General features: G+C 45.8%; 1 protein-coding gene across 18 annotated transcripts in view; it reads right to left on the bottom strand.

Annotated features, from left to right (window-relative positions):
• Window positions 1-24,786, bottom strand: part of GRK4 (G protein-coupled receptor kinase 4) — a 72,631-nt gene that overhangs the window by 33,601 nt on the left and 14,244 nt on the right. For 8 of the 18 annotated variants that reach the window (XM_033213546.1, XM_033213541.1, XM_033213543.1 and 5 more), the window contains 4 exons: window positions 17,247-17,342; window positions 12,602-12,714; window positions 8,871-8,948; window positions 2,538-2,641 (listed from right to left, as the gene is read on the bottom strand). In XM_033213546.1, coding sequence (XP_033069437.1) covers window positions 2,538-2,641; window positions 8,871-8,948; window positions 12,602-12,714; window positions 17,247-17,342 — 391 coding nt within the window. Of the gene's footprint in view, window positions 1-96; window positions 125-562; window positions 748-2,537; window positions 2,642-8,870; window positions 8,949-12,601; window positions 12,715-17,246; window positions 17,343-20,578; window positions 20,597-24,786 lie in introns of those variants that run through there. The other 10 variants (XM_033213551.1, XM_033213559.1, XM_033213548.1 and 7 more) reach the window with 9 other exon arrangements.

Below are 24,786 nucleotides of genomic sequence, written 5' to 3'. Positions count from 1 at the left end.
AAGGGTCCCCTGGAGGACAGCACAGAAGTCATAGCCATGGGCTGCTGCACGTCCTGCTTCAGCCACTCACTGGCTGAGGGACCTGAGCCAACTTACCCAACCTCTATGGCCTCAGTTTCTCCTTCTGTAAAACAGAGATAATCATCATGCCTACTTCGTAGGGTTACTGTGAGCAGGTAAATGTATTAATACTTCCAAGCATTTATTGTTGTTTTTTTTTTGTTGGTGGTATTGTTTAGAGACAGGGTCTCACTCTGTTGCCCAGGCCAGAGTGCAATGGCACAATCATGGCTCACTGCAGCCTTGAACTCCTGGCCTCAAGCAATCCTCCCTCCTCAGCCTCCCAAAGCGCTCACACTACAAGTGTGAGCCACAAAGCTTAGCCTGATTATTGTTGTGTTATTACTATTACACGTCTCTTAGTGCACATGTACAAGAAAGAGTTTAGGGTGTGTACATGCCCAGGAGAGGGATGTGAAGAACAAAAGTGTGGAATGAAAGATTGGTCCTTCCTGGCTTCTGTGACATCCCAGATGAAGACAGGAAGAAATCTGATTCTTACCACAATGTCCCAGGACCAGTATCAGAGAGCACAGACCAAGCCTGTCCTGTCTGCTATACCAGAGAAGCAATCAAATGGAGCCATGAAGCCAACATCTCTTTTCTTGTTTTTGGTCTGGCTCTGTCACCCAGGCTGGAGGGTAGTGGTGAGGTCACAGTCACTGCAGCCTTGACCTCCCAGGCTCAACTGATCCTCCCACCTCAAGCCTTCTGAATAGCTGGGACTACAGGCATGCACCACTATGCCTGGCTAATTTTTGTATTAGAGACAGGGTTTCACCGTGTTGCCCAGGCTGGTCTCGAACAACTGAGGTCACGCAATCCTTCTGCCTTGGCTTCCCAAAGTGCTGGGATTATAGGCATGAGCCATGGCGCCCAGCCAGAGACAACATCTTTTTGCAAAACAGTTCAAATCACAAACACTAGAATACCATTAATGTGAATATCCAACAAGAATAAGTAAAAGATGACTTGAAATTGAAAATATTTACATTTACTCTAATCCACTTACTCTAATCCATTTTCAGAGGAGAGGCTGAGGGACAGAGGGAAGGGTTCTAGTCCAGTGCCATACACCTGGCTAGGAGAAAGATGGGATGCATGCCATTTATCTATGGGATGTGGAATTGGCCACTGAATTCTCTCTAAAGGAATAAGCATCTAACCCAGCTCCTCAGTGTGCAGAGTACCCACACCTCAAGAGAAAGCCAGATAGACAGAGAAAGCCTTGTTTTTTATTTTATTTTATTTATTTATTTATTTTTGAGACAGAGTCTCACTGTGTTGCCCAGGCTGGAGTGCATTTATTTATTTATTTGTTTGTTTGTTTGTTTGTTTGTTTGTTTATTTTTGAGACAGTCTCACTGTGTTGCCCAGGCTGGAGTGCAGTGGTATGATCTCGGCTCACTGCTGCCTCTGCCTCCCAGGTTCAAGCAATTCTCGTGCCTCAGCCTCCTGAGTAGCTGGGATTACAGGCACACACCACCATGCCCGGCTAAATTTTGTATTTTTTTTGTAGAGATGGGGCTTCTCTATGTCGACCAGGCTGGTCTTGAACTCCTGGCCTCAAGCGATCTGCCCACCTCGGCCTCCCAACGTTCTGGGATTACAGGCATGAGCCACCGAGCCTGGCCTGTTTGTTATTTTAAAGGCACATGCATCATTAAAGCATCACGAGTTCCAGCCCCAGCTCCACCATGCTCTGGCTGCACAGGCTTAGGTGCGCCACTCCCCTAGGATGCTAGGATACTGGTGCTAAACGATGGGACCCCTTTCAGTGTGCCTCACGTGTACATGGAATTATTACTCTTCATTCACCTCTTTCTAGAGAAAGTAATCATTTTAATGGGTAAAGTACAGTTGACCCTTGGACAATTCGAGTTGAGATGCCAGGAGCCACTTATGCGTGTATTTTCTTCCGCCCCTGCCACCCCTGAGACAGCAGGACCAGCCTCTCCTCTTCCTCCTTCTCCTCATATTTTCTTCCGTGTCTCTCACCCCTGAGACAGCAAGACCAGCCCCTCCTCTTCCTTCTTCTCCTCAGCCTCCTCAACGTGAAGATGACGAGGATGAAGACCTTTATGATGATCTATTTCTACTTTGTGAATAGGAATTATATTTTCTCTTCCTTATGATTATCTTAATAACACTTTCTTTTTTCTAGCATACTTTATTGTAAAAGCATAGCATATAATACACATAACATATAAAATATGTGTTCATCGCTGTTTATGTTATCCGTAAGGCTTCTGGTCAACAGTAGGCTAATAGCAGTTAAGCTTTTGGGAGAGTCAAAAGTTATACATATATTTTCAACTGCGCAGAGGGTTGGGTGGTATCAGCGTCCCTAATGCCCATGTTGCTCAAGGGTCAACTACACTCTAAGAACTTGTTTTATGCAGAGAAACCTCCTGTAAGCTGTCTGTCTCGGTGTTAGTCACAGATAACAGATGCAGGGCTCAGCATGAACCACTTACCTAGTACATTCCTCAAAGACTTTTTTGGAAGGATTCTCCTCCTCCAGTCCCAATCTACATTCTCTCACAACATCTGGAGGTATTTCTGGTAAAGGGGCTGCCAACTTAATATAGTACAAACCAAATACATAACCATTTAGTGATTTCATAACTTACTAGTAAACAGAATCTAAAGCCTATTGTAAAAAAAAAATGAAACACAAAGTGCATAAAATGTAAGTCAAAGTGCCACCTGCCCCTCCACGCTAGTCCCACTCTCCAGTGTTCCGCTATTGTCTGCCTTTTCAGATCTTCTCTGATGCACATCAAAACACACACAGGACAGAGGGCCTGACACAATGGCTCACACCTGTAATCCCAGCACTTTGAGAGGCCGAGGTGGGTGGATGGATCACCTGAAGTCGGGAGTTTGAGACCAGCCTGGCCAACATGGTGAATCTCCATCTCTAGTAAAAGTACAAAGTATTAGCCAGGCGAGGTGGCAGACGCCTGTAATCCCAGCTACTCAGGAGGCTAAGGCAGGAGAATGCTTGAACCTGGGAGGCGGAGGTTGCAGTGAGCTGAGATCGTGCCACTGCACTGCAGCCTGGGTGACAAGAGCAAAACTCCGTCTCCAAATAAAACAAAACAAAACACACACGCACAGAACGGAAAGCAGGATCTCAAAGACGTATCTGCACACCATGTTCATTGCAGCATAATTCATCGCAGCCCGAAGTGGAAACAACGCAGGTGTCTGTGGGTGAATGGATAAATAAAATGCAGTATACACGTAGGGCAGAATATTCTTCAGCCTTTTAAAAAAAAGGACCTCCTGGGCTCATGCAATCCTCCCACCTCCACCTTCCAAGGAGCTGGGACTATGGGCGCATGCCACCACACCTGGCTAATTTTTTTTTTTTGTTTTTTTGGAGATAGAGTCTCGCTCTGTCACCCAGGCTGGAGTGCAGTGGCCGGATCTCAGCTCACTGCAAGCTCCGCCTCCCAGGTTCACGCCATTCTCCTGCCTCAGCCTCCCGAGTAGCTGGGACTACAGGCGCCCGCCACCTCGCCCGGCTAGTTTTTTTTTTGCATTTTTTAGTAGAGACGGGATTTCACTGTGTTAGCCAGGATGGTCTCGATCTCCTGACCTCATGATCTGCCCGTCTCAGCCTCCCAAAGTGCTGGGATTACAGGCTTGAGCCACCGCACCCGGCATGGCTAATTTTTTTGAGATGGAGTCTTGTTCTGTGGCCCAGGCTGGAGTGCAGTGGCACAATCTTGGCTCACTGCAAGCTCTGCCTCCCGGGTTCAAGCGATTCTCCTGCCTCAGCCTCCTGAGCAGCTGGGATTACAGGTGCCCGCCACCACGCCTGGCTAATTTTGAACTGCTGTTCTCAAATGATCCTTTGGAAGACCTTAGCCTTCCAAAGTGCTGGGATTACAGGTGTGAGCCACTGTGCCCAGCTGTACCTGGCTAATGTTTGTATTTTTTGGACAGCCATGTTGCCCAAAAAATGGTCTCCAACTCCTGAGCTTAATCGATCTGCCCACCACGGCCTACAAAAGTGCTAGGATTACAGGCATGTGCCACTGTGCCCAGCCTGGGTCCAGTGTTTAAAGTATGTGCTGATGTTTACAGAGCTGCCCCATTTTCTTGAGTGACTGCACAGTCTTCCAGTGTATGAGTTTATCTGCCTCCAGTTACATCCTAGTTGCCAATTTTCCCATACAAACAGCATCACCATGAATGTCTCTATACACGTGTATTTCTATAGGATAGATTCCTAAAAACAGAATTACTAGCTCAAAAAGATGCAAGCATTTTAAACATTCATACTTATGGTGAAACTGCCCTCCCAAAAGGCTCCACCACTCTATATTCCCACTCACAGGGTTCCAGGTGCCCAGGCCCCACTCTCTTTAACCCTCATCCAGAGAATTCTGGAAAAAGGAAACACATGTCAAAACCACTGTCCAGATTCAGTGAAAAAATACCACGTCATGCTCAATTGTGCGCCTAATTTGTAACCGAAACAAGAAATGCATTCTAGACTGACTTCTGACTGATAGGGCCAAGCGACCAGAGGAAATATGTGTTTATAAATCAGTTATTTCCTAACATAAGTTGAAAGATAGTAAACAATGAGAAAACTCACGTTTAAAAAAATCAACAGTTATCACAATTAATCATGATTAGTAGCTGCCATTTAAATTATCTGATACATTTGAGGCATTTAAATATCTATGGTCTCGGGCGGGCATGGTGGCTCATGCCTGTAATCCCACTACTTTGGGAGGCCGAGGAGGGTGGATCACCTGAGGTCAGGAGTTCGAGACCAGCCTGACCGACATGATGAAAGCTGTCTCTACTAAAAATACAAAAATTAGCTGGGCGTGGTGGCAGGCGCCTGTTATCTCAGCTACTCAGGAGGCTGAGGCAGGGGAATCACTTGAACCCAGCAGGCAGAGGTTGCAGTGAGCCAAGATCACACCACTGCACTCCAGCCTGGGCGACAAGAGTGAAACTCCATCTCAAAAAAAAAAAAAACATACACACACACACGCATATATATCGTCTCATTTAGCCCCACAACAACCACCCTGATGGATGAGGAGAGACTTGGAAAGTCCCTCTCCGGTGCGCCCACATCACCAAGGGGAGAGCCGAGAGGCGAAGGTTTGCAGTGAGCCAAGATCGCGCCACCGCACTCCAACCTCATGACGGAGCAAGACTCTGTCTCAAAAAAAAAAAAAAAAAAAAGGAAAGAAAAAAGAAAGAAAAGAAGTTTGTTCATTCACTCATTTGCCCCACAAATCTGCATTGTTTCAGGCACTGGACACAGCAGAAAACAAGATAAAATGTTCTCTGAAGACAAAGACAATATTTTAACAGTCTTATTTCCCCTCCAAAGGTCTCAATTTTTCTGAAACTAAATAGCAGGTTGATTCTATTAAGACTATTTAATGATTAACACCAAATAGTGTTCCCATTTTCAATATCATAGAAAATTTTTATATTAATAGTTATTTATTCCCACACAAAGGAAAAGCAGTGCTTCTAATATCCACGAGAGAGAGGGAGAGAAGCTAAGGTGACCTGAAGTGTGGCAAGGTAAGGTATAGAACTACCAGCCTGGTGCAGAACTGAGACTTCTGGGGCTTTACATTAAGGAACATTCATTGTTTTTCAGAATAAGTAGTTACCAGGGCAAACATACCAAATGACTCAGTGCCTTGCTTTTTAAAATTTTAGGCAGAGGAAATTCTGATGGGAAAGACCACTGGTGGAGAGGGAAGGGAGGGTGGATTTGGCAGAAATACGCTTGTTTTTCTGTGTTGAAATTTACATTTACTTTCCTATTTTAAAAAATTGGGCCGGGCGCGGTGGCTCATGCCTGTAATCCCAGCACTTTAGGAGGCCGAGGTGGGCAGATCATGAGGTCAGGAGATCGAGACCATCCTGGCTACCACCGTGAAACCTCGTCTCTACTAAAAATACAAAAAAAATTAGCCGGGCGAGGTGGCGGGCACCTGTAGTCCCAGCTACTCAGGAGGCTGAGGCAGGAGAATGGCGTGAACCCGGAAGGCGGAGCTTGCAGTGAGCCGAGATCGTACCACTGCACTCCAGCCTGGGCAACAAGTCAGACTCGTCTCCAAAAAAAAAAAAAAAAAAAAAAATTGGGTCATCTTTTTATGGTTGCGTTGTAAGAGTTATTTATATATTCTGGATCCTAGGCCCTTACCAGTATTTGATTTACAAATACTTTTCCCCATTCTGTGGGTTATGTTTTCACTTCTTGATAGTGTTCTTTGAAGCATAAAGTTTTAAATTTTTTTTTTTTTTTTTTTTTTTTGAGACGGAGTCTCGCTCAGTCGCCCAGGTTGGAGTGCAGTGGCGCGATCCCGGCTCACTGCAAGCTCCGCCTCCCGGGTTGACGCCATTCTCCTGCCTCAGCCTCCCAAGTAGCTGGGACTACAAGCGCTCGCCGCCAAGCCCGGCTAATTTTTTTGCATTTTTAGTAGAGACGGGGTTTCACCGTGTTAGCCAGGATGGTCTCGATCTCCTGACCTTGTGATCCGCCCATCTCGGCCTCCCAAAGTGCTGGGATTACAGGCTTGAGCCACTGCGCCCGGCCAACTTCTACTCATTCTAACTAGTGTCCTGGGGGTACCTACAAAATATGCTTATGTTGTAACAGCTGTGTTTGAGAAGAATAATCTGTAAGGCTGGAGGCTGGGGCAGAAAACTCATTAGGGTCTGAATCATACCTCCAACACCCACTGCCATGTATCTTTGTGCTGCTAGAGAGTCCTGCTGGCCATCCCCTCTGGCATGCTATCTTTTGCACAACAAAGCTCCCCTAAGTCGATAGCCCTATATCCAGTTGGCTATGCTTCAAATCCAAATATTTTGAACTCATTCTCACCACACTATTCTCTAATTCCATTCTCTACGTGTTCGATTCCTGGTTTGACACTTACTACGCGTGTAACCTTGGGTAAGTCACTTAGTCACTGATTTTCAGTCTTATGTCAAAATAGACTTGAGAATAGTATCTACTCATAGGTTTGCTGTGATAATTACATAATGTATTATTTTAGAGTAGTGATTTTTTTTTTTTTTTTTTTTGAGATAGAGTCTCACTTGTTGACCAGGCTGGAGTGCTGTGGCATGATCTCAGCTCACTGCCACCTTCTCCTCCCGGGTTCAAGTGATTCTCGTGCTTCAGCCTCCCTAGTAGCTAGGATTACAGGCGTGTACCACCACACCCAGCTTTTTTATTTTTAGTAGAGAACAGGGTTTCACCATATTGGCCAGGCTTGCGTCTGTTTCTTGACCTCAAGTGATCTGCCCGCCTCAGCCTCCCAAAGTGCTGGGGTTACAGGTGTGAGCCACTGCACCCAGCCTAGAGCAGTGTTAATTACATGTTTGCTATCACTGTTGTTCCAGTTCTCCTTCCATCCCTACAATATAGGGCCCTGCCCATAATTGCGGACTTCTAACAGAAGTCACATGAAAGGAAGCAGGTTACAGCTCTAATTTCAGTGACATACTAAACTACAAGAACCAAGTAAGTCAAAAGCATAAAAGCTATGACCCATTAAAGCTTTTAGGAAAAAAAATGTTATTTTTAGTCTAAGAGAGACTAATAAAATTCTCCAACTCTATATTCTGAAACCTGTAAACACTTTGAATCAATTTTCTTTCTTTTTTCTTTTTCTTTTTTCTTTTTTTTGAGACAGAGTCTCGCTCTGTCACCCAGGCTGGAGTGCAGTGGCATGATCTCGACTCACTGCAAGCTGTGCCTCCCGGGTTCACGCCATTCTCCTGCCTCAGCCTCCTGAGTAGCTGGGACTACAGGCGCCTGCCACTACGCCCAGCTAATTCTTTTTGTATTTTTAGTAGAGACGGGGTTTCACCGTGTTAGCCAGGATGGTCTCGATCTCCTGACCTCGTGATCTGCCCACCTCAGCCTCCCAAAGTGCTGGGATTACAGGTGTGAGCCACCATGCCTGGCCACTTTGAATCAATTTTCTAAGAGATCTAATTTTTTTTCCTAAGGGATCTAATTCCTCATGACATCAAACAAAAATGCAAAACAGGAACATGTATAATAAATTAAAGTTTTAAGATTAATTAATTAATGTTGGGGGGTGGTTTTGAGACAGGGTCTTACTCTCTTGTCCAGGCTAGAGCGTAGTAGTATGATCCCAGCTCACTGCAGCCTTGACCTTCTGGGCTCAAGCAGTCCTCCCACCTGAGCCTCCCAAGTAGCTGGGAACACAGGTGCACGCCACCATGCTTAGCTTTTTTTTTTTTTTTTGTAGAAATGGGGTTTTGCCATGTTGCTCAGGTTGGTCTCGAACTTCTGAGCTCAAGCAATCTGCCTGCCTTGGCCTCCCAAAGTGCTGAGATTACAGGCATGAGCCACTGTGCCCGGCCTTATTTTTATTTTTTTAAGACAGGGTCTTGCTCTATCACCCAGGCTAGAATGCAGTGGTGTGACCTTGGCTCACAGTCGCCTCAATCTCCTGGGCTCAAGCAATCCTCCCACCTCAGCCTCCCAAGTAGCTGGGACTACAGATGCACGCCACCATGCCCAGCTAGGTTTTTTTTGTTTATTTTTTGTAGAGATGGTCTCACTATGTTGGCCAGGCTGGTCTCGAACTCCTGGGCTAAAGAGATCCTCCTTCCTCAGCCTCCCAAAGTGCTGGGATTACAGGCGTTAGCCACCACACCCAGCCAAATTGCAGCTTTTGACAAATGTTATGTCTTATCCACCAGAGTAAAAATGGCTATGCACTCTAATTATTTATTTACAAATCTTCATTCTAAAGAAGAAAACACACCTTATCATTGAAGAATATATCTAAGATTGACAGTCCACAATCACTTCGGTCCTCATCATTGGCAACTTCATATTCTGCCTGATTGGAGAGATGGAAGAAAAGAAAAAGAGAAGTTAAGCTGGCGCCACACATGTGGTGGTGCATACCTGTAGTTCCAGCCACTCAGGACACTGAGGTTGGGAGGATCACTCGAGTTCAGGAGTTCGAGGCCAATCTGGACAACATAGCAAGATCCCATCTCTTAAAAAAAGAGAAAGTTAGTTAAGCGTCTTCACTAATAATGTTTCATTACATTTCAGATTCTTTGGTTTGATATCCTCGGAGCCACAGACCAACTCTACTGATCAAGCAGCTACAGCTCTTTGGGAAAGTCAGGGGGAAGAAGTCAGTGTTTTAAAGAGGTTAATGAAGTTTTAAAGCAATGCTTCCCATAATACTCTGTATATTACACTGCATCCATTAAAGATATCTAAGGGCTGGGCACAGTGGCTCACGCCTGTAATCCCAGCACTTTCGGAAGCTGAGACAGGCAGATCATCTGAGGCTGGGAGTTGGAGAACAGTCTGGCCAACATAGTGAAACCCCGTCTCTACTAAAAATACAAAAATTAGCTGGGTGTGGTGGTGGGCACCTGTAATCCCAGATACTCAGGAGGCTGAGGCAGGAAGAATCGCCTGAATCCAGGAGGTGGAGGTTGCAGTGAGCCGAGATCATGCTACTACACTCCAACCTGGGCGACAGAGCGAGACTCCGTCTCAAAAACAAACAAACAAACTTCAGCGCTGGGAGTTCTGGATACTGTGTGGTATGTCATTAATGGAAGAGAAAGCAAGTTTGATCCTGCGACGGTCCTTCACTATGCCAGCCGGGCAGGCTATGAGCCCCAATTAGTCAATCAAGCACAAATCCAGGTGCTGCTGGGAAGCTACTTGTACATGCGATGAAAATCTAGAATCAGTTGGCTTCCAGGGAAGGAGAGGATGCCAGATAATCCGGGTGGCTCTCACCGAATCAGCTGAAAGGCGCTAAGAACAGAGACGAATCTTCCTGGAGGAAGAAATCCTGCCCAGGTACAGCAGCTTCAGCCCATCTCTGGAGAGTCCTCCATGGCCCTCCTGACAGTCCGTCCTACACACTTCAGACTTTCCTCACCAGACCCCACAGTTCTGTAAGCCAATTCCTTGCAATACATCTCTTAATATCTCCTCCTATGGGTTCTGGTTTTCTGGTTGAATCCTGACTGATACAGATGCCATTCATTCGTTTAATGAGCAAGAAACAGGGCAAACCACCACGCCAGGCGCCATGAGGGCGAAATGAATAAGACACAGTCCCTTCACCTGAGAAGCTCACAGAGCCTGTCATCACCTGTCACCAGGAGAGTCAAAGCAGTAAGCGTGACAAAATGGCACAGACATTTCTGAACCTACACAACTGCCATCGAAAAAACAAAAACATAACCTGTAACCGCAGTCACATAGCTGTCACCGCATAACTACAGGTATCATGACAATATCAGAAGACTGCAACCTAAAATAGAGTTTCAACAATGCAGTTTAGCTATTTTAACATAAGGAAGAAGAGTAGGTCCCTAAATTCTTAAAATACAGCGGCTTGGCAAACATTACCCACTACATGAAAACCTATACCCTGGGTTCCATCCCCCAACTGAGTAGGCATGGCCCAGCACGTTGGAACTCTGTCTTCAAAAAGAACTGGCCAGGCGTAGTGGCTCACGCCTGTAATCCCAGCACTTTGGGAGGCTGAGGTGGGCAGATCACCTGAGGTCAGGAGTTGGAGACTAGCCTGGCCAACATGCGGAAACCCCATCTCTACTAAAAATACAAAAATTAGTTGGGTGTGGTGGCACATGCCTGTAGTCCTAGCTACTTAGGAGGCTGAGGCAAGAGAATCGCTCGAACCTGGGAGGCGGAGGTTGCAGTGAGCTGCGATCACGCCACTGCACTCCAGCCTGGAGGACAAGAGCAAACCTCTGTCTCAAAAAAAAAAAAAAAAAAAAGGAAGAAGAAAAATCACCTTATTCTAGCAATAGTGCTAGAAAGGAAAGGACTGGAAGAGATCTGGGGGAAGGAAGCAAACAACAAAACAGCCGCAAATGTTTTTCTGAAAAGAATACATTATAAATAAATATATATACATTTTAAAGTTTTTAAAAAGCTGTGTTAGAGAAAAATCAAATCCAAACTCAATGATGTCAGACATATATGTCTGCATATAATAAGCACTCAATACATATTTGCTGACAACAATCAGGGCAGGCCAAAGCAGAGAGAGGAAGGGTCATAACCCTGGTACAAAAGAAAGAGAGCTTTTCTGCTAAATTCCACCAATTTTCGATTGGTCACTTGCTTCTGAATTTCACAGTTTTGAAATTGTAGGCTTGCCAATGGTACCCATAAAGATTTAGAAACATAAAGTTTCTTTACCTATAAGGAAATCACAGTAAATCTCAAACAGGATACATGAGAATGTTGGAAACTTTATTGAGCATAGTAAATTCCATCCAAAGTGATCATTCTTCTTGCACAAACTTTATCCCTTCCATATGCTTCTGGGTTAAAACGTTTTTAAGTTAAGAGCATTGGCCAGTTGAGTGCAGAAAGGACACTTTTCAGGTGGCCAAACAAGCATTATCATCTTAGGGCCAGGCGCAGTGGCTCATGCCTGTAATCCCAGCACTTTGGGAGGCCAAGGCAGGCGGATCACAAAGCTCAAGCAGGAGAATTGCTTGAACCCGGGAGGCAGATCACACCACTGCACTCCAGCCTGGGCAACAGAGAAAGACTCCATCGCAAAAAAAAAATAAATAAATAAATAAAGCATTATCATCTTAGTCTGTTGTCTTCATTCAATTAAAGCCTCAAGTTTCAAAGTCATTCAACGACTACATGTGATTCTCCAAAACTTGAGATGTAATTCTACGCGAAACACCACTTCAGACTAAAGGGATTTCTGTCTTTTTTTTTTTTTTTTTTTTGAGACGGAGTCTTGCTATCACCCAGGCTGGAGTGCAGTGGCCGGATCTCAGCTCACCGCAAGCTCCGCCTCCCAGGTTCACGCCATTCTCCTGCCTCAGCCTCCGGAGTAGCTAGGACTACAGGCGCCCGCCACATCGCCCGGCTAGTTTTTTTGTATTTTTTAGTAGAGATGGGGTTTCACCGTGTTAGCCAGGATGGTCTCGATCTCCTGACCTCGTGATCCACCGTCTCGGCCTCCCAAAGTGCTGGGATTACAGGCTTGAGCCACCTCGCCCGGCCTGGGATTTCTGTCTTAAGAAGACAATATGACACCAAGACAACTAGTCCCTCCACTCCTACATCATTGCCCAGGTCTAGTTTTTACATTTTCCTTTTTTTTTTTTTTTTTTGAGACAGAGTCTTGCTCTGTCATCCAGGCTGGAGTACAGTGGCATGATCTTGGCTCACTGCAACCTCCGCCTCCTGGTTCAAGTGATTCCCCTGCCTCAGCCTCCCAAGTAGCTGGGACTACAGGCACCTGCCACCACGCCTGGCTAATTTTTTTTTATTTTAGTAGAGAAGGGGTTTCACTATGTTGGTCAGATGGTCTTGATCTCCTGACCTCGTGATCCACCCACCTCAGCCTCCCAAAGTGCTGGGATTACAGGCGTGAGCTACCGTGCCCGGCCAGTTTTTACATTTTCAAAAGCACAAGATTGGGTGGGTTGCTCAGTATGGAGATAAACTGCTTACCACTGCATCCAAGAATTCAATGTGCCTCTTTAGAGTGGGTTTGGTATCACAGAACTGCCCGAAGAGAAGTCTTCCTATTGGTTGCTTGTCACAAAGACTGCTATATTCCTTTTCTGGGTGAAGAAAAGGGATAAGAAGCAAACAAATATAATCATTACAATCCACCACATGCTGTTCTAAGTCTGTTTTCACTTGATAAAATAAAAGTCAAAAACAGTATTTGCAATATTATTTTCTTCTTCTTTTTTTTTTGTTGTTGTTTTTTTTTGTTTTTGTTTTTGAAACAGAGTCTCCTTCCTCTGTTGCCCAGGCTGGAACGCAGTGGTACAATCTCGACTCACTGCAACCTCTACCTCCTGGGTTCAGGCGATTCTCCTGCTTATCTGTTAAGCATCTAATACCTAGAATATATAAAGAAATCTTATAAGAAATCTTTACCTCAACAACAAAAAGACAATTCAATTTTTAAAATGGATAAAAGATGTGAACAGACATTTCTCTAAAGGTTTACAAATGGCCCATAAGCACATGAAAATATGCTCAACATCATTAATCATTAGAGAAATGCAAATCAAAACACAATAAGATACTTCACATCCACTAGGATTAGAGAAAATGAAAAATAAAGAGGAAAATAAAAAGCGTGGGGAAGGATGTGAAGCAACTGACCACATGCTGGTGGGAATGTAACACGGGGCAGCAGTTTGGAATAAGAGTCTGGTATTCCTCAAAAAGTTAAACACAGAACTACCATATGATTCTACTTCTTTTTTTTTTTTTTTTTGTCATCCAGGCTGGAGTGCAGGGGCATAATCCCAGCTCGCTGCAACCTCCCCCTCCCGGGTTCAAACAATTCTCATGCCTCAGCCTCCCGAGTACCTTGGATTACAGGCGCATGCCTCCACACCCAGGCAATTTTTGTATTTTTAGTAAAGATGTAATTTCACTATGTTGGCCAGGCTGGTTTCGAACTCCTGACCTCAGATGATCCACCTGCTTTGGCTTTCCAAAATGCTGGGATTACAGGCATAAGCCATCACGCCCGGCCCAATTTTTGTAATTTTAGTAGAAACAGGATTTCACCATGTTGGCCAGGCTAGTCTCAAACTCCTGACCTCAAGTGATCTGCCCGCCTTGGCCTCCCAAATTGCTGGGATTATAGGCGTGAGCTACCGTGCCCGGCCAACAATTCTGTTTCTGAATATATACACAAAACAAGTAAAAGCAGGGACTCAAACAGATATTTGCACACCAATGTTCCTAGCAACGCTATTCACACAGCCAAAAACTTGGAACACCCAATGTCCATCAACAGATGAACAGATAAGGAAAATGTGGTATATCCATGCAATATCCAACTCAATGCCACCGAACTGTACACTTAAAACAGTAAATTTTTGTTATGTATATTTTATCATGATTTTTAAAAGCCTAGTACATGAATTTTCATAGCAGCATTATTCATAATAGGCAAGATTAGAAAACAACTCAAATGTCTATCAACTGATGAATGGCTAAATAAAATGTGATATATCCATATAACGGAATATTATTCACCAACAAAAAAAGAATGAAGTACTTTAGCCGGGCGCGGTGGCTCAAGCCTGTAATCCCAGCACTTTGGGAGGCCGAGACGGGCGGATCACGAGGTCAGGAGATCGAGACCATCCTGGCTAATACGGTGAAACCCCGTCTCTACTAAAAAAAAAAAAAATACAAAAAACTAGCCGGGCGCGGTGGCGGGCGCCTGTAGTCCCAGCTACTCCGGAGGCTGAGGCAGGAGAATGGCGTAAATCCGGGAGGTGGAGGTTGCAGTGAGCTGAGATCCGGCCACTGCACTCCAGCCCGGGCGACAGAGTGAGACTCCGTCTCAAAAAAAAAAAAAAAAAAAAAAATTATGGCCGGGTGCGGTGGCTCAAGCCTGTAATCTCAGCACTTTGGGAGGCCGAGACGGGCGGATCACGAGGTCAGGAGATCGAGACCATTCTGGCTAACACGGTGAAACCCCGTCTCTACTAAAAAATACAAAAAGCTAGCCGGGCGTGGTGGCGGGCACCTGTAGTCCCAGTTACTCGGGAGGCTGAGGCCGGAGAATGGCGTAAACCCGGGAGGCGGAGCTTGCAGTGAGCTGAGATCCGGCCACTGCACTCCAGTCCGGGCCACAGAGCGAGACTCCATCTCAAAAACAAAAAACAAAAAACATTATGCTACGTAAAAGACCACGTAGTATATGATTCCCCTTTATATGAAATGTCCAGAACAGGCAAAGACATAGGCAGAAAGTGGATTTGTGGTTGTCTAGCTCTGGAGGGAGCAGGACGGAGTGAGGAGTGGCTACCAATGGGTGTGGCGTTTCTTTTTGGGGTGCTGAAAATGCTGTCAAATTGACTGTGGTGGTTTCACAACTCAATATATTAAAAATACTGAACTATATACTTTAAATGGATAAGTTGTATGGCATATGAATTATACCTTCAAGAAGCAGTTATTTTAAAAACTCGGTGGAGTTAAAACAATGGTGGAGTTAAACCAATGAGGGAAATACTAGCTCCTTTATACCACCAGAAACTAATCTTGATAAATAAAATACGTCATCTTTCTTCAAGAGGAACTACAAGAGTACTAAAGGAAAGATGGATTAGTTTGTAAAAATCATCTGGGAATAAATGTGTCTGTCCTTCCTACAGATAACACAAAGCTCAGAATCTAAGAAGGAAAATACTGATACATTTGTCTCTATAAAATATTAAAACTTCTGTATGAAAAAAAGACACTGTACGCCAAAGAGAAAAAAGCAAAATTATAAATATATTCACATTAGATATAAAAGGATAACTCCTTTTATATATAAACAGCTTTTATAAATGAATTAGAAAAGAAAAAGGAGGCTGGGCACGGTGGCTCATGCCTATAATCTCAGCACGTTGGGAGGACGAGTTGGGCAGATCACCTGAGGTCAGGGGTTCGAGACCAGCCTGGTCAACATGAGGAAACCCCGTCTCTACTAAAAATACAAAAATTAGCCAGGCGTGGTGGTATGTGCCTGTAGTCCCAGCTACTCTGGAGGCTGAGGCAGGAGAACCGCTTGAACCAGTAGGCGGAAGCTGCAGTGAACTGTGACCTCGCCACTGCACTCCAGCCTGGAGTGCTGAGACTCTGTCTCCAAAAAAAAAAAAAGAAAAGGAAAGAAAGAAAGAAAAGAGAAAGGCTGGGCGTGATGGCTCAAGCCTGTAATCCCAGCACTTTGGGAGGCCGAGACGGGCGGATCACGAGGTCAGGAGATCGAGACCATCCCGGCTAACACAGTGAAACCCCGTCTCTACTAAAAAAATACAAAAAACTAGCCAGGCGAGGTGGCAGGCACCTATAGTCCCAGCTACTCAGGAGGCTGAGGCAGGAAAATGGCGTAAACCCGAGAGGCAGAGCTTGCAGTGAGCTGAGATCTGGCCACTGCACTCCAGCCTGGGCGACAGAGCGAGACTCCATCTCAAAAAAAAAAAAAAAAAAGAAAATAAAAGAGAAAGGAAAAATTTTAAAAATCCAATGGATATGTTCTACCCCATCCACAAGAAACCATTTTTCAAATAACAGTTTAGTAAATATTAAAAATACTGATAACAACCAGTATTAGCAAAGGCATGACAAAGAAGGCTTGCTACATACTGTTGGCAGAACGGTAAACTGATACAATCTTTTGGTGGGGGTGATTCAGCAACATCAAAAGTTTAAATGCATGTATCCTTTGAACTGAAAATTCTATCTTTAAAAAATACAGTTATGACTGCTCTATAAAGATGATTCTACATTTGACTTCCTAGGCTCATGTTAGCACCTGTAGCTAACTCTCATTCCTTATAGTTGCCAAGTATTCTGTTATACTGATATACTGTATTTTTATTTGACTAATCCTTTCCTGAAGATCACTAGAAACTTTTCTTGTCTCTTTTCTTTCTTTCCCTCTTTTTTTTCCCCTCCTCGAGACAGGTCTCACTATGTTGCCCAGGCTGGACTCAACCTCTTGGGCTCAAGGGATCCTCCTGCCTCAGCCTCCCAAGTAGCTGCGACTACAGGTATTTGCCACCATGCCTGGCCCAGTATTTTTTAAAAACATGCATAGAAAACTGTCTGGAAGGCTACTAAACAATACTTAACAGTGTTTCTTCTGGAGACAATAATTGACTGGGTCATGGGAAGAGGAAGTTTTACTTTTTCTTCAGTTATGCATAGAACAATGAGTATACATATTACTTTTAAAAAATGTTTTTAATGTGGGCCAGGCACAGTGGCTCAGGCCTGTAATCCTAGTACTTTGGGAGGCTGGTGGGGGCAGATTGCTTGAGCTCAGGAGTTTAAGACCAGTCTGGGCAACATGGTGAGACCCTACCTCTCCAAAAAAAAAAAAAGTTCTTAATGAAAAAAACCAACAGCCAACTTTATAACTGCAGATCAGAAAATCTAAAGGTTTGTTTTTCTTTCCTGAGAGGAGTAATGAAGATATAAGGAGAATTTATCATAAAATGTTTGAAACAAATACAGAATAACGTATTCCATATTTGTTTTCAATATTCTCAAGAAAGAATAACATCTAACGAATGATATAATGCCAGATGTACCATTCAGGCATAAGTAGGCACCAATTACTCACCAATGGAATGTCTGAGCTCACTGCACTGGCTGACAGGAGGCAGCGTCAGTATCTCCCTCCATTTTTTACTACGACCACTTTTTTTACCATATCCTCCTGAATTTGGGAGAAAAAGGCAATTTTTTAAAGTCAGAAATATCCAAGTATAACAACTACTTCCACTAATATATCTTATCACTTCTGTTTGAGTGGTTTGGGTACCTATGATGAGTAAAAACACATGCTTATAATGATTTGTCTTATCTAGAAAGCTGCTTGATGAAGTATAAAATTCCCAGGTGACGCAATCTGTCACTGGGTCTGCCATTTAGAAGCCATGGTGAGCCTCAGTTTCCAAATCTGTAAACCAGATCTAACATGACATATTGTTCAGGGCTGCTTACACATATTTATCAAAGAAATATTTACTGAGCATCTGCTATGTACCAAACACCTTCAAAGCACTGGGAATATGACAGTAAAAAAGACCAAGTCCCTCCCTCGCATTCTTAGTGAGGGAGTGATATGGTTTGGCTCTGTGTCCCCACCCAAATCTCATCTCAAATTATAATACCCACATGTCGAGGGAGGGACCTGGTGGGAGTCCTGTGACTGGATTGTGGGGATGGATTCCCCATGCTGTTCTCGTGATAATGAGGGAGATCCCCTGTGCTCTCTCCTGCCCACCATGTAAAACATGCCTTGCTTCCCCTTTGCTTTCTACCATGACTGTAAGTTTCCTGGGGCCTCTCCAGCCATGCAGAACTGTGAGTCAATTAAACCTCTTTTGTTTATAAATTACCCAGTCTCAGGTAGTATCTTCAGAGTAGTGTGAAAATGGACTAATACAGGGAGAGAGATGCACACATCAGATAATAAGATATCAGAAAAAAATAGCTAATCGTATAGTGATAAATATGAAATGAAATCAAGCAGGGTAAAGGTGGAAGGTGCTGTTTTGACTAAGGTAGGATCAGAGAAGACCTCTCTACCAGGGTCACATTTAGGCAGAGGCCTGAAGGATGTGAGGGACAGAGTCTTGGCAAGTGCTGGGAGAAGAGCATCCCATGGCGAAACAAGAATGGTGGAAAAAGCTACACTGTAATACTCCAGAAAGATCTTTTAAACAAGCACCATTTTTTTCTTTAATGTAACTCAGAGAAATGAGCATCTTCAATCTCAAGCCTTCCGGGCAGCTAAAATTTTACTAAATTTTATCCAGGAGAATATAATGGCTTAGGCTGGGTAACTAAGAGTCCATGACCATTTGGAAGAATTGGGAAACCAGGGGGAAAGTCACGTTTCCTTGGGAGACGATGAGCTCTGTCTTAAATGCGGTGAGTGTGGAAAATTGTAAGAGACAGACATTTGGAAGATGAGTAGACTGGGATGAGCTCAGAAGAGGCTCAGCTAGAGATACAGACTTGATATCTGCAAAAAAGATAACCATCAAAGATGCAAGAGCTTCTTCCTCAGCCTTAGTTTTGCTCTTCTACTTCCCCGACTCAATATCTCAACTGAGATCATGAGCTCTGGACTCATGTCCCACACCACAAGATGTCCAGAGCACCTGGCGTTCAACATGTTCCCCTTAGACTCATTATCTTCCCCCTCAGATCGAGTCCACATTTTTTCTTTTTGTTAATATTTGTTTATTTAATAAACATGTAACAACCACCTGCCAATGCCAGAGAATATGCTGAGTGCTGCATCAGTGACAGCCATGTCCCATGTCACTGAAGGGTGGGGAAAGGGGAACCTGTTCCTCCTGTCCCTTCACAGAGAACACAGAAACTCATTCCAGAGAAGCAGTAGGCACTGAAAAAAGGCTATCATCTTTGGTTATGGGTTATTTTTTTCAGGGCTATTGCTGGTTCTCCCTTCAGTTGAAGTAAGAACTGTTCTTTGCGATATGCCATTTTTATCTGACCTCTTAAAGGAGTACAGAGCTGAGCTGTCCCTTGCCTGATGCAGTCTTTTGCCCTCTAGATTCCACAAGTGGACAACAAGCATGATCTACAAGTGCTCCGAGACATGGCTTACGTCTTCAGTGGTGCTTCTGTGCCCAAACTGCTGAATCACTGAGCAGAGAATAAGTCCCTCTTGGTCGTATTCATATCTCACTATCTCTGCTTTCTCTGGGTCCCTGGACTCTCCCGACTTTATACTGCTCAAGTAACTAGCAAGCAACATGGCAGCCTGGCTGCTATGTCCTTACTTTCCTAAGCCTGACACTGTCTGTAGGCTTAGAACCAGTGCTTCCACCTTCTCAGGAGCCGAGCAGCGAGGCAGGCAGGGCCTGGATGAGGTGGTGCTGGCAGCAGTAGCCAGTGCAAGTGTGAGCCAGGAACAGGTGGGAGCCCTACCCTCTTTCAGGTTGGTGGGGCGGGAGCCCCACACTACTGGAAGCAGCTGCAGCCGCCCAGCCGCAGCTGCTGACCTAGGCATCCCTGTGCTCTCAGGGGCCCAGGAAGCTCCCCTGCTCCCGCAGGCCTGGAAGTGCCTGTTCCCACTGACTGGCCTCTCACTGCTCCTGGCACCTGCTCTGATTTTGGATCAAAGTTGTGGCTGAGCCCAGGCACTATCACGACCCAGCCAGGTGTGTGCACGCTAGGGGTGGTGCTGACACACCAGCCACCTGCCGCCTCAGTCCCCTCCAGACTTTGGACACCAATGAGCATGGCAGAGAGGCCAAGGTGTGGCTTAGTTCAGCTCAAGGCAGGTCTGCAGGCACCCCTTGGCACAAACAGCCTGGGCACCGTGAACAAGGGCAGGAAGCAGACAGGTTCCTGGGTGGAAAGGGGCAGGGTCCCCAGTGAAACCTCACTTTCAAGCCAGGGATGGACTGAGGCCTGGGGGCTGGGCTGCCAGTTCTGCAGACTGGAGTGAGAACTTACCATGGTTTTTCTGGGCCCATCCATGGACCAATCAGCACGCACTTCCTCCCCTCTGAAGCTCATAAAAACCCCCGACTCAGCCAGACTCAGGCAGAAAACAGGACAACCTGCCTGCAGAGAGGTGCTACACACTGTGGGTCTCCTCTCCACTGAGGGCTGTACACTCATCAGGACGACCTGCCTGCAGATAGGAGCTACCCACTCCAGGTCTCCTCTCCTCTGAGGGCTGCACAGATGATGGGATGATCTGCCTGCAGAAAGGAGCTCCCCATTTTGGGTCTCCTGAGAGCTGTACTGTCATCTGTCACTCAGCAAAGCACCTCTTCTCCTTGCTTGCCCTCCAGTTGTCTGTGTACCTCATTCTTCCTGGACATGGGACAAGAACTTGGGACCCACTGAATGGCGGGACTGAAAGAGGTGTAACACAAACAGGCTGAAGCACACCCCCCAACTCACCACGTTGTGGGTGATGAGGAAAGAAGAGAGAAGAGTTGCGGCCCGTTGGGGAGCCCAGATTTAGGAGTTCCCCAAGCCAAAGCTGTGACACCCTCTTTGAAGCTCTGTGGTTCCTGGAGCCTCCAAGCTTCTGGGCATCACCATGCTCCCTGGTGCCCACAGTGGAAGCTGCTTGCAGTATGCTTGGTCTAGCCACAGCAGGTAGCCAGGGCCCGCGCTGGTGCCTAGAGCTGCCCACCCTGCCATAGCTGGCATGCCTGGCTGTGCCCAGTGGCTGGACCCCGCACTCATTTGCTCATGCAACCCTTGCCGCTCTGCACCTGGCTTGCCCTTGGCAGGCATGGAATCTGGACCAGTAGTCAAGACAAGCACAGCCTGCCAGGCCAAGTGGGCAGAAGGAGCCCAGTGGGCCCAAGCAAAACTCAGGCAAAGCCGCCACTGGCCACAGAAGTTTCCAGCTGGTGAAGTGACACCCTGAGGATCCTGTGACAGTGGCACAGCCACTCAGCCCCAAGGGGTTTGTGTTCATGGGTGTGTGGCACTGATGGTGGGATAGGGTGGCAACAAGAGGTAGGCTGGATGCATCACCCAGGACTAGCACATCAGGCAAGAGGTGAGCTGTTCTGCTCCTCACAGATGGGCCCAAGGAAGACAAGGCTTCCAATGAGTCCCTATGCCTCATCTTGGTGGTGTTCTGGGGTATTTGCACATGGAGATCTTAGCATCTAGTAGGCTTGCTGTGGAGATTACATAGGGTAACTTGTATAGAAAGCTACCAGGCCCATGAGGAGGGTTCAGTGTTCCTTCCCTTCCCCTTTAGGGTATGGTTTTCTACATCCACAGAAGATTCCCACTGAAGACTGGTTCCCAGGTTCCCTTCTTGGATGAAGAGGGAAACAAGTCAAGGTGTTAGGCTTTCCTCTTCATCCTGGCTGCTGCCACCCTCAGCCAGCTCCAGGCAGTGAAGGCTCCAGGGAGGCTGGGTGGCCATGGCAGCCCCAGTCATCTTTCCATACTGTGAATCCTGGCTAACAAACTATTTATTCAGAAGACATCTGCTGTCCCTGTCCTGTGTGCCAGGCACTGGAGGGTCAGGCAGCTGGTCATAACAGGTTGAAAGCACTCTTGTCAGACCCAAACAAACTTGGAGCAGGGAAGGCACAAAAAAGGGCTCTTGCTTGCATGTCTGAGATAAGAACCATCAGGAGGAGTTTCTAAAATAACCCCACAAGAAATTCTTTCACATCCTTCATGCATCTCATGCTTTTCACGACCTACATTTGGCACATACGCAGATATTTCTGAGACCAGGTTTACCACTAGACTGTTTTTTTTTTCTTTCTTGAGATAGAGTCTTGCTCTGTCACCCAGGCTAGAATGCAGAATGCAAGGCTCACTGCAGCCTTGACTTCCTGGACTCAAGAGATCCAGCTACCTCAGCCTCCTCAGCAGCTTGGGACCACAAGCATGCACTACCACACATGGCTACATATTGTTTTTTTTGGCTGGGTGGGGGACAGAGTTTCACTTTTGTTGCCCAGGCTGGAGTGCAATGGTGTGATCTTGGCTCACCACAACCTCCGCCTACTGGGTTCAAGCAATTCTCCTGGCTCAGCCTCCCGAGTAGCTGGGATTACAGGCATGTGCCACCATGCCTGGCTAATTTTGTATTTTTTTTTTTTTTTTTTTTTTTTGAGACGGAGTCTCGCTCTGTCGCCCAGGCTGGAGTGCTGTGGCCGGATCTCAGCTCACTGCAAGCTCCGCCTCCCGGGTTCCCGCCATTCTCCTGCCTCAGCCTCCCGAGTAGCTGGGACTACAGGCGCCCGCCACCGCGCCCAGCTAGTTTTTTATATTTTTTTAGTAGAGACGGGGTTTCACCGTATTAGCCAGGATGGTCTCGATCTCCTGACCTCGTGATCCGCCCGTCTCGGCCTCCCAAAGTGCTGGGATTACAGGCTTGAGCCACCGCGCCCAGCCAATTTTGTATTTTTAGTAGAGACAAGGTTTCTCCATGTTGGTCAGGTTGGTCTCGAACTCCAGACCTCAGGTGATTTACCTGCCTCAGCCTCCCAAAGTGCTAGGATTACAGGCGTGAGCCACTGTGCCTGGCCTAATTTGTGTATTTTTAGTAGAGACGGGGTTTCAACATGTTGGCCAGACTGGTCTCGAACTCCTGACCTCAGGTGATCTGTCCGCCTCGGCCTCCCAAAGTGCTGGAATTACAGGCATGAGCCACTGTGCCTGGCCACACATGGCTATTTTTTTAAAAAGCTTTTGTAGAGAAGAGATCTTGCCATGTTGCTCAAGCTGGTCTCAGACCCCTGGGCCCAAGCGACCCTCCTGCCTCAGCTTCCCAAACTGCTGGGATTACAAGCATGAGCCACCTTGCCTGGCCTGGTCTGGATGTTTTTAGGACTGCAGCAATTGAGAGATGATGCTCTTGAAAGAACACCTGCCCCATAGCGGCATCTCCACCACAGAACTGATGCTAACTGCGATCTTGAGCCCCTGGAACCAGTGAACTCTGTTTCCAGGCAGCTTATGTGAACCTCTCCCTGTTTGCCAAATAAAAGCTTCCTCTTCCTTTCTCCTTTTCGGGTGCACCTGTGGCTTGCCATGGCTGTGCATCCCAAATTATAATCCTCTTTGTTACTCCCTAATACATTCATTAAATTTGGAGATATTTTTCTCTGATATCTTTTTTTCGACTGACAATAGAATCGATTAGCTCAATTATGGAATCCTATCAGACCAAGCTTTTAGAAGATTCTTAAAAACTTAGCATACTATCAATTAGCTTAATGTGTGAAGCCACAGTCTATGAGATAACCAAGAACCAAAGAGCTTTTCTACATAAAGGTAATTTTAGAGATGAAAGTTTTTTCCCCCTTTTTCTTCCCACTCAATGTGGATCTTTAGGATAGATTAATACAGCAACTGACTTTTAGGAATTTCTATAAAACCTAGTTTATTCTCAATTTCCGCTGTAAAAAAAGAAGGAAAATATTTTATTGTCAAAAGAGATATAGTCAGGACACCAAAGGCTCATGCTACAAAAGAAAAAATAGGCAAAGTGAATTTCATAGCTCATGGAATGGGGGAAAATATCTGCACATTATATATCTGATAAGGGATTAGTAATCAGAATATATAGTGAACTCCTAACACTGCTGCTGGGAAGTGGTGGCCCAACGAGGGACTACATTTCCCAGTCCCCTGCGGGGAGGGGGGCCATGTGACTGCGATCTGGACAACCGAATGTGGACAGAAGTGTTTATGCCACTTCCACGACTGGCCTGGAAGAATCTGCCACACGGTTCTCCATGCTCTCTCACTTCTTTGTTTGGTAGATGGACTGAGATCCACAGGAGGATCTTGGGAGCCATGTGTTGATGACTCAGAACTTCCGCCATCCTGGAACCCTGAATGACTGCAAGAAGCATAGTCCACTCACCCACTCCCTCCCTGACCACCCTCAACATGGCTTTTACGGACAGGAAAAATAAATTATATTCTTACTTTTTCACAAACAAGAGAGATTTTAAGGTTTATCTGTTATAGCAGCAAATATTAGTTTCACTGATACAGATGTCAGTATCTTGAAGCGAAATGTTAACCTAAAAAAAGCCTCAAGTAAACAGATGGTCTAGCAGTAGGCCTAGCAGCCGGAGCTCTGTGTTATTCAGTAGCAGCAACACATTTAGTACAGTGTTGTCTATGATAACTCAAGAGGCAGAACACACAGACCAAGTGCTTAGAGAGCCCTATGCTCCAGCAAACAGGTCGAACAGCAGTAGTATGCACTGTTGCTCGTCATACCGAGGAAGGTATTTTGCTGGGGAAGGGAGCTCAAGCAAGAATTGCTGGCTTTGTAAGCAGCAATTAAAAAAAAAGTGCAAACAGACCAGAAATTTGGGCCTTTAGAGAACATGAAAGGCCACCTGTTCCTGGACTCCCAAACGTGGAAAATAAAACTGAAAAAGGCTTTGAAAGACAAAAGCACATAGAAACTCAGCTCTGTGCAACAAGCAGATCAGGGGTGTGGTTTTCCCACCCAAACTGCTGCCTCAAGACAGCCCCCGATTAATCTGGGGAGAGTAGAGACTTGAAAGAAAATTCGGCTGGGTGTGGCGGCTCACGCCTGTCATCTCAGCACTCTGGGAGGCCAGGGCGGACCGATCACCTGAAGTCAGCAGTCCAAGACCAGC

This window comes from Trachypithecus francoisi, unplaced genomic scaffold (assembly GCF_009764315.1).
Source record: "Trachypithecus francoisi isolate TF-2019V2 unplaced genomic scaffold, Tfra_2.0 Lachesis_group1, whole genome shotgun sequence".
Taxonomy (NCBI): Eukaryota; Metazoa; Chordata; class Mammalia; order Primates; family Cercopithecidae; genus Trachypithecus; species Trachypithecus francoisi.
Note: the sequence above shows the minus strand (reverse complement) of the source record. Positions and strands in the feature narration are given on the sequence as shown.